This window comes from Adiantum capillus-veneris, chromosome 26, assembly GCF_014529385.1.
Source record: "Adiantum capillus-veneris isolate H3 chromosome 26, ASM1452938v2, whole genome shotgun sequence".
In the NCBI taxonomy this organism is placed as follows: Eukaryota; Viridiplantae; Streptophyta; class Polypodiopsida; order Polypodiales; family Pteridaceae; genus Adiantum; species Adiantum capillus-veneris.
Genome location: NC_140956.1, coordinates 57,587,681 through 57,597,056, shown reverse-complemented (window position 1 = coordinate 57,597,056; position 9,376 = coordinate 57,587,681). Strand labels below are relative to the sequence as shown.

Here is a 9,376-nt window from a genome sequence, read left to right as displayed (position 1 = left end):
GCAAAGAAGAAGGCACTTCATCTTTGCTGTGATATTGTCTGACCCATCCTCCGGACTGGCACGGTATGAGTTCGCGATGCTTGGCCCTCTTGACAGGCAGGCTGGTAATTCACAATGCTGGAGCTATTTGCAAAGATATGAAGTAGCTATGTGATCTTCATTTTTGATATGTTGTCCCTTGGAATGCATCAATTGCAAGATATGCCCAACACATAGCCAAGGCCAGGAAGCAATGGTTGTTTTCAATGCATAGAATTAAGGGAAAATTAATTTGAAATGAGGTAAGGACTATGACGGGGGTTTTCCCTATTGTATATAAATAGTCTTTAAAAAATAAGAACAAAGAAGCCAACGACTTTTATTATATAAAAAAAAGGCAGTGCGTAAGCTGAAAAGATTACGATAGTGTAAAAATATAAATTTTAAATGACAATAGAGCAATGTAAACAGTTTGATTGAAGAGAAGTTTTTGCTTATTATTTGTGTGTCCGCAGAAAGGAGTATTGTCAGTGGGTTATTACATCAGGAAAATTGCAACTTGTTGCTAGTTGGTACTGACGCTTTGGCACAAACCATTTAATGAAGGGAAACTTGCTTACAACTTTGAAGGAGATGGGTACCAATTCCACTGATCCTCTGATATATAAGTGGTAATTTGTTTCACATGCAGATAATTTTCGAGACCCCTGTCAAACCAACATCATAAGTACTCCATCCAAAACCTCAGACAGAGCAAACAAAAGCTAGTGATGATTCATACCATTGGCCCAACTCTCGTCCAAAACCACTGCGCTTCCTTCCTCCCCAAGGTGCTTGACAAAAGGTGGGCTGGGCACAGTTTATCCAAACAATGCCGGCTTCCAGAGCCTGCTTGCAGAAAAACTCAGATTAATCACCAAATATACATGTTGTAATATGATTCAAAATGCATACAGACAAATGGCACCTCAGAAACACGCTTGCAACGTTCCTCATCCTTTGACATTACCGCACCTGCCAACCCATACCTACAAACAGTGCAATAAAACAGATGCTTACAAGGCAAAAAGAAATAAATCTAGTACAGGACTAACGTTTGTTTATGGGTTATCACCTATTATTCAATATTAAAACAAAGGTTAGCAAGTACGATCTTCAATAAGGAAAAAATACATACGTTGAATCATTTGCAAGCTCAATAGCTTCTTCCTCCGTCTTGAAAGTTGCGACTGCTAGGACGGGGCCAAAAATTTCTTCCTTCCATATCTCCATGGAGGGTTTTACATTCCCAAAGACAGTAGGAGCAATATAAAAGCCCTTTTTGAGATGCTGATAAACTCAACACACAGTTAGTGTCCAGCTCTACTAAAAACCTTCGATGTCGAAAAAGCACTCAGCATAAACAAAAAGGCCTACATCTGGCCGGCCACCTCCACACACTACAGTTGCCCCCTCTTCCTTAGCCCTTGAAATGAAGTTCAGAATCTTTTTGTACTGAAACAAACAGCACACCTTGTGAATGCAGATTTTGGAAATGAAACTTCTGAAAACTTTATTTTCTACTTTGTTGAGAAGCAGAAACCCTAAACAGCAGGTGCCACTTTAACTTACTTGTCCCTCGCTCACAACAGGTCCCAACCTACACCCATCCTCTAAAGGATTTGAAATCTTTATGGTCTTTGTCCAGCTCACAAGCTCATCAACAAACTTGTTTGCAATATTTTCCTGCGAAATGATTCAATGCATCTTTCACTACCTTTAGAGCACTGCTTGGATTACAAATTCAATCAGGAAAAATCAGTATAAGGAGGTGCGGACCTGTACTAGAAGGCGCGATGTTGCGCTACAAATCTGGCCATTTGTCCAAAAGCAGCCAAACATGACCCACTCCACAGCTAACCATCAGTTCACAAGCCCATTTAGCTCATAGGATCCAAGAAATCAAGATAGAATCAGCAATACTTGGCTGAAAAACAAACACCTTTTGGAATGTCCACATCATCAAAGACAACAATAGGACTCTTCCCACCGAGCTCCATCGTAACAGGCTGCAAAGAAGATGAACATAATAAGCCACCAGTAAATCTCTCCGTCTCCTTGCTAGCCCCTTGGATACCCTTATGGATACCCCACAGGAGGATGATTGGGACACATGACAGGGGAATGCCTACAACCTTTGGACGACTTTTAGGACTGAGGGCAACCATCTTATGCGACCGACCATGTTTATCATTTGACGCCTTGGGAGGCACAAAAAAACGTCGAGGACTTGGGTTGGGTTCAAAGTTCAAACAGTTCCCGTTTGGATGATACCTACTTACGAAGCTAGGATTCTCACAACTTGAAACCACTTGCGGATGACTTACAACAAGACGTTTGGGTACTTTTCTTTAGTGGCTTCATTTCAAGTGGTCCCACTTGAGGGGCAGATGGGGCGCTATTGTTGATACTTGCCCGAGGACTTGCACAGTGTCACCTGCACATCTAAGCCTATGTGTGGACAAGTTGACTCCTACTTCTAGGGTTTAGGACAGCCCAGGAGGTGTTCTGGCTGTATGCAAGGTCTGCATGTCCAGACACTTAAAGAGTAGTTGCAGACCCTCTGATTGCACATGAGCACAGCCAATGTCTGCTAGGTGTAGACACACTGAGGAGTGTTTCCATACAGTAGCCTTAGTACCAAGCCTATGTAGTATCTGCATACAAAGTACCTCTTATTAATAGTAACCCAATTATTAATAAGTGACATTTTAGCCCAGCATCAACCTAGTCAAGGGGTGTTCTGTAGAGCCATGCTCAACCCACCATAAAATCTCTATGTAAGTGGCCCTAGGGGTCACCCATCAGATCAGAAATCAGTACCCAGTACAGTACCCTCAACCTCAGCCTCGTGTTTTCCCCATGGCTGGTGTTTTCTTTCCTCAGCTTCAACCCTACATCAGCCCCAAGTAGCAAACACCCTAGTGTTTTGAAGCACCTCCTCACCAGCAGACTTCAGCCCTTATCCCCATCAATATGCAGATTTAGCCCTAGATCCCTAGCGTCAGCAGTTTTGAGGCAAGTGTTACAGATTAGCCAGCGTTTACAGCATTCAGCATCAGCATCGTCATCCTCATCAGCATCCTCGACATCAGCCATACCAGATCAGCCCATAGCCTCGTCAAATTGCAAATCTCAAACGACGTTCCTAGCATTTTGCATTTTCAGCCCTTAGCCTCGCAAATCCAAGCATCTACCCATAGCATCTCGACATATAGGACCATTGTATCAGCATTTATGCAATCTAAACAAATACCTCTCTAGCGATAGATAGAGGGGCCCTTGAAGAGGGGTTTGAGAGCCCATCCAGTGTTAGTCTTCTTTCTCGTCTATCACTCACAAAACCTTCATTCACAGTATCTCTCTTCTCTCTCTAGTCTATTGCACATCTCTATCATGAAATGAAAGGAACCTTGAGTACACATTGACCACTCATCCTGAGTTATCAACATAAATCACTTATGCTACACTTTACACACAGTTATTGCTTGAAGCAAAAGGCTACCAGCATGCACCATTGCACAGGATAATGGCCCATGCACAAGACAGGCATGCTTTTCGCTCACAGGATCACCAAGTTTTCCAAAAGAGTTGTAACCGGCAAGCCACTAGCAAGGCGGTGAATCAATAGCAAACACACAACGAAACTTGAAAATTGTTAACACTTGGAACTTAAAACAACTCGAGTTGAGACACGGTAGAGCATAGTTCTCTATCCAAATGCACTGGCCCCTAAGTCAGGCGCCCCTTTCAATACTTCTTTTAATATTAATAATCCTCACAGTACAATTACGGGCGAACTGCTCTGCAGATGTGCAACCATGCAATAATCTGCCAAGGAGGACCCCCAAGGCAGTCTTTAATAGGCACTAAAACCACATCCAAAAACACTAGGGCCCCCAAAATCTCTATCTGCTAAAAAGAGGAGGCCCAAAAGCGTTGCAAGCCAAGTGCTTTCATAATGATGCAGAAAAGCCAGCCTCAGTTGCCACATCACCACCCGCGAATCGCGATGCAATTTGTGGCAGAAAACCCAGATGTCAACAACAGCAGATAGCTACTTCTTTTGTTTCTCCTTTGTCAGGCCAGTTGGTCACCAAGTCATCACTTTGTGCCATATAACACCCCCCCCCCCCCCCCCCAAAAAAAAAGAAAAAAAGAAGAAGAGTAATCATCCTTGATTACCCCTTGCCAATAAATAGTAAACCAACTCAATAGACACTAAGTCTATGCAGACATGCAATTTCTCTACTCCAAGTCATCACTTTGTGACGTAGGGAGTCTAAGGACAAGCCATCAGATAAAGAGTCAAAGAAGGGAAAGAATAAGGTCAACTATTTCTTGAAGAGGAAGCGGTCTAGCAACCCTCACTTGACACCAGAACAAAAGGCAGAGTGATACAAGCAAGGGAAGAGCTATGCTTGTGGAGAGACAATTGTCCCAAGGAAAAAAGTCGAGTGAACAAGCCAGAGACATTGAAGGCTGCTAAGGAGTGGCAAGCAAAGAAGAGAAAGACTAAAGCAGGATTAATTTCTGATTTTATGGGGATCCCACAAGATAAGAGATTGAGGGCAGTGAGCACTAGAGAGCTTGGGGCATGGTACATAATCAAGAACCGTGGATTTTCATAGACAACAGAGCCATAAACAACTTTATTTCACCAGAGATGCCAGCTCAAGTGGGAGTGAACCTTGAAGAGATGGGCCAACAAATAGATGCAGTTCTAACTTCTAGCAGCAATGGGGCACGAGCTTGCAGTGACACCCTTAATAGGCAAGCTTCGCTTGCACTTGTCAATAATATGTAGACTTCTATATCATGCCACTAGAAGGGTGTAATTGTGGTGCCAACTGAAAGAACACATTGAAATAGACCTTTAACATTTCAAAACAACTGAACTGAGAGAGTGAAGAAGAAGAAGAGTAACGAGAGGGCACCACGTGCCAATTGAAAGAACACATCGAAACAGACCTTTAGCAATTTCAAAATAACTGAACTGAGAGAGAGAGAGAGAGAGAGAGAGAGAGAGGTGCAATTCCGAATCTGAATGGTAGTATCGTTCTTGTCGTGCCAAGGCATGCCCAAAAGAGCGTTACAATGCCCTAGCTTCACGATGTGGAAGTCAGCCTTGCCATGGTATCCTTGAATGGTGACCAGAAGAGCACCAATAAGCCCTGTAGCCAACTCGGCCTCTAGTTCTCTAGTAAACTGATCATATTCAAAGTCCATCTGCTTGAGGAACTCTAGATGGATGAAATTCTTGATGGTTCCTCGATCAAAGAAGGTAAGTGCCTTACGGCCCGATCTATCCGTAGGCTCTGCACAATTCCTTGGAAGCATCCAGTACAGAGATGCCGTAAATATCTGGAATTTACCTTTATTGGGACATACATGGGACGTGTGTCCCATTTGGAAGCATTCGAAGCATTGGCCTTCTTGTTGCACAGTTTCTCGTTAGTGAATTGTCAAACGAGGTCATGCAGGTTGAGTCGAATTGTTGTGGAAATCCCAAGGATTTGTGCACTGTTGTCGAGGATTCTAAGTGGTTGTCGATTGACCATCGATAATAAATTGCAATCTCCCCTTCTTAAGTTTGCAACCGACCACACATGGTCCAGAAGCTCTTGGATTGTCGAAACTTGCTTGGACAAACAATATTCCTATAGAGGAGGTGATGGAACTCTGTTGATGCTATAGCGCTCACACTAGTCCTCCAAAATTATCAACCTCAGAAAAGACACCGGAACGTAGATATCTAGGACCTTCTGGCTGTAGTCTTCCATGGTTTCCAAGGCCATTTTCAGGTTGCCCCATTCTGCCAGTGTCATAAACAGTTTTCTCTATATGGTATTTGCATCCATGATCATCTGCGTGGCATTAGGACATCTAAGTGACCTTTGGGTCTTGAGCTAACTTGACTGAGTTTTGTAGGAAACCGTCGAGAGACCTAAAACCTAGAAGATCTGAAGAAGAAGGTGCAAAAGAAACACCAAACTTATGGGTTTTTGCCGATGGGCCTAAATAAGTGAAGGGACACACACTAGACTTGCGTAAGGATTAATGACATGGCACAGTAGTACGGACCCCCGCTATTTGCGTTGAATATGACACGTGGCTCACTATATGGATTGTTGCACAAATTGCGTTGATGGATGCCACGCGTACGGATTTTCCTGCAATTTTCGCTAGCAGACTTTGGCAGCTTTGTGCAAGCTTTTGAGGCAGATGCTTTTGGCATCCCTTATGCTCTTTATAAGTGCCCCTAGGGCCATTCTTTCAAGCATCTGGACGCAGAGCTGGAAGATCTGGACCCAATGGGAGTTGTACCTTTGCAAATCAATAATAAAGACATATCAAAAGGGGCGTCAATCTTTGGGGCCAATGCATCTTGGCTCGGAACTCCGCCGCGCCGTATTGTCTTCTCTCTCTTTTCTCTTTTCCAATTGTTTTGAAGTACTAAAGGTGTTACCGAGTCTGAAGTTTGCACTTATCTCTGTGTTCCCATTCGATCATTCACTGGAATTGATTACAAAGGATATCATGTAACTCCCGGCAAAAATATTCTTCAGAGCTTGCCAAGTCCTTGGAGCCGGAGGCTTGATAGCTATAGAACTCCACCACTGCATCACGTTGTCTTTGAGAAAAGTGGCGGCTGAAGAGATCTTAAAATCTTCGGTGTAGTTCCCCAAGGCATAAATATTGTCAAATTGCTACAGTAACTATGAAGCTTTCTTTGTATCTTTCATTCCCAACAAGGTTGAAGATTTTATTGTAGATCCACCACGTTTCAAGTCTTTGGGCTGCTTCAGTGCAAGTCCAAGATGTGGATAAGAAGGGTAGGCTGCCACATGCACATCTAATCCTATGTACATATGGACGAGCTGTAATTCCTACTTCTAGGTTTTAGAATAGCCTAGTAAGTGTTTTGGCACCCTTGTGAGCCTATACGAAGGACATGCATGACCAAGCACTTTATCTTAGTTGCATACCCTCCGATTGCACATGAGCACAGCCAATGTCTGCAACACATAATTCCAGCTATGCGTGACAAAGACGAAGCCATCCCATTATAAGCAATGACACATCCATAGGTGATGAGTAGTCCTCATGATGAAGTGAATGAAGATAGTGTTGGGATTGCGCAAATTTCGTCAACATTCGGGCGTCTCATCCACGACCTACTAGTGTCGAGGCCCAACCTAGCAGCTACACAGGGAGCATTTGCAGCAGTCGTACAATAATTGACACTAGCATGATGCATTGTGGAGTCGTGCAGACCTTACAAGGATGTGTGTACCATGATGCATTGTGGAGCCACGTAGACCATACAGGGATGTGTACAGGGTTTACATGCGGGCTCTAGAGTGGATACATACGCTCGCCTATCACTAGAACCGACAGTTGCATGTAGATCGAGTGAGCAAGTCAGTGGGTGTAGGCTAAGAGAGTCTCTCGCCTATATTTCTTGTATATACTAGTAGTTAGCTAGTAGGACACAATTATCAGCACATTCTTCTTTAAGTGGGAGTATGTTGGGGTAAAGGCGGTATGTGCCTTGGCTCTAGCAGGACGTCCGATGTCCGGTCGCCCACTGACTACCCCTTATTCTTTAGTACATATAGCGAATAAGGAGTGAGGTGCTCTAGCCCTCTACTCCACCTACACAACATGTCTCCCTCACCGCACACATGCATGCACCCACACTGTACATGTCCGTGTCACCGTTGTGCCTTTCAAGACACCTCATGGACATAGACTGACAGACCATAGATATGTATGATATCGTGCTTGTTCCACAGTAAGCGGTCAGTTCCACACGACATTATTCAAGTAGAGTAGCTACTCCACCCATGCTCCTCATTCAAAGGATGAGAGAGATGCCATCAAAGAGGCTCACACGCAAAGCCTTTGAGGCCTCTAGATAGATTTCAGAGTCAAGTGAGCAAGATTCTTGCTACTCGCACGTGACAAAGTGGTTTGGAGCACATGGAGGAAACATCGCTGGATTACCACCCTTCATGATCTTTGTACTTTTTTCCTTTCCCGATAGATGGAGGGCATACCCATGTATATTTGATTTGTCTCATAGGCCGACTTCAGCCTCTAATAGACGTGAAAAGATCTTTCTTTCTCATCTCTTTCTCTCTTTCTGGCGATATTTTGATGCAAATTTCGAGGTATATTGCAGAGGCTTTGGCTTGGAGCTTGGTGGAAGGCTTTCAATCTCAGACGTGCAGTCACTGGCTAGCCTTCTAAATGTAGCTTCTGTTTTATCACTGGCAGTTTTTCACCTAAGGTTTGTATTCCTGAATATCTCTAGCTTATTTTCATGCTAACATATCTTGTAATTCAACCTATTTTGTTGTATTATTTACCTTCGGACTCCAGTACTATGATGGGTTCCAAGCCTCCTGAAAGGGGCTTAAGTAGAGAAAGACTAACAAATACCTTTGTATTTTGTGCAGCTGCCAGCATGACAGATCGACCCGTCGCTGCACTGCCAGTGAAGGCTACCTGCAGATGACAAAATCTTGGTTAGTCAATAAGTTTATAAACTTCATTGGAAACCATAATACCTTAGACCAACCTTATCAAGAGTAGGATGTGCTGCTAGGGGTGCGCCTGCATCTTGACCAAGCCCAGTTATTATATTCAAAACTCCCGCAGGGAGACCAATTTCCTTGCATATAGATGCAAGCTCAAGACACGTTCTGTATTATAGATCAATCAATCCAAAGCCTTGAAACACCACTTACAAATTCTCACAAAAGAAAAAACCGACCAACAAGACAAGGATAGCAATTACATACACAGAAGCTAGCTCTGATGGCTTCAATATAGCCGTGCATCCCGCAGCTAGAGCAGGAGCAACTTTCCAGGTTGCCATCAGCAAAGGGTAGTTCCTGGCAGAATGTTCAAGTAAGTCTCAACCGTATCTCTAAATTATATTGACAAGGATGCTGTCAGCATGACATACCAAGGTGTGATCAGACCAACTACCCCAATTGGTTCCTTCACTACACTTGACTTGAATGTATCCATTGGGAGCTGAATGGGTGAATACTGTTGTTTATCCAATGCTTCTGCAAGGTCTGCATAGTATTCAAAGCATCCTGCAACATCATCCTGCAATAAACACCCGTCAAAACCTGTTGAACATACCCTCGTCCCCTCTAGCCTGACAAGCCACACCCCAATACAAGAAAGCACTGTCTAATTGTACTGGCTTCAGATACTTTTCCGATACACTACTCTTCCCCTCTAGCCTGACAGGCCACACCCCAATACAAGAAAGCACTGTCTAATTGTACTAGCTTCAGATACTTTCCAAGTAAACACTTATGCAAAACTATCTAGT

The 9,376-nt window shown here is 43.6% G+C and overlaps 1 protein-coding gene across 1 annotated transcript in view; it reads right to left on the bottom strand.

Moving 5' to 3' along the window:
- Positions 1-450: 450 nt before the first annotated feature.
- Positions 451-9,376, bottom strand: part of LOC147423507 (aminoaldehyde dehydrogenase ALDH10A9, peroxisomal-like) — a 56,961-nt gene continuing 48,035 nt past the window's right edge. The window contains exons 4-15 of the mRNA XM_086502345.1: positions 8,996-9,144; positions 8,829-8,921; positions 8,606-8,729; positions 8,467-8,532; positions 1,961-2,027; positions 1,798-1,874; positions 1,591-1,704; positions 1,396-1,473; positions 1,157-1,308; positions 947-1,007; positions 761-867; positions 451-686 (exon numbers count right to left, since the gene is read on the bottom strand). Of these exons, the coding sequence (XP_086358471.1) occupies positions 596-686; positions 761-867; positions 947-1,007; positions 1,157-1,308; positions 1,396-1,473; positions 1,591-1,704; positions 1,798-1,874; positions 1,961-2,027; positions 8,467-8,532; positions 8,606-8,729; positions 8,829-8,921; positions 8,996-9,144 (1,179 nt within the window). The 3' untranslated portion in view covers positions 451-595. The remainder of the gene's footprint in view (positions 687-760; positions 868-946; positions 1,008-1,156; positions 1,309-1,395; positions 1,474-1,590; positions 1,705-1,797; positions 1,875-1,960; positions 2,028-8,466; positions 8,533-8,605; positions 8,730-8,828; positions 8,922-8,995; positions 9,145-9,376) is intronic.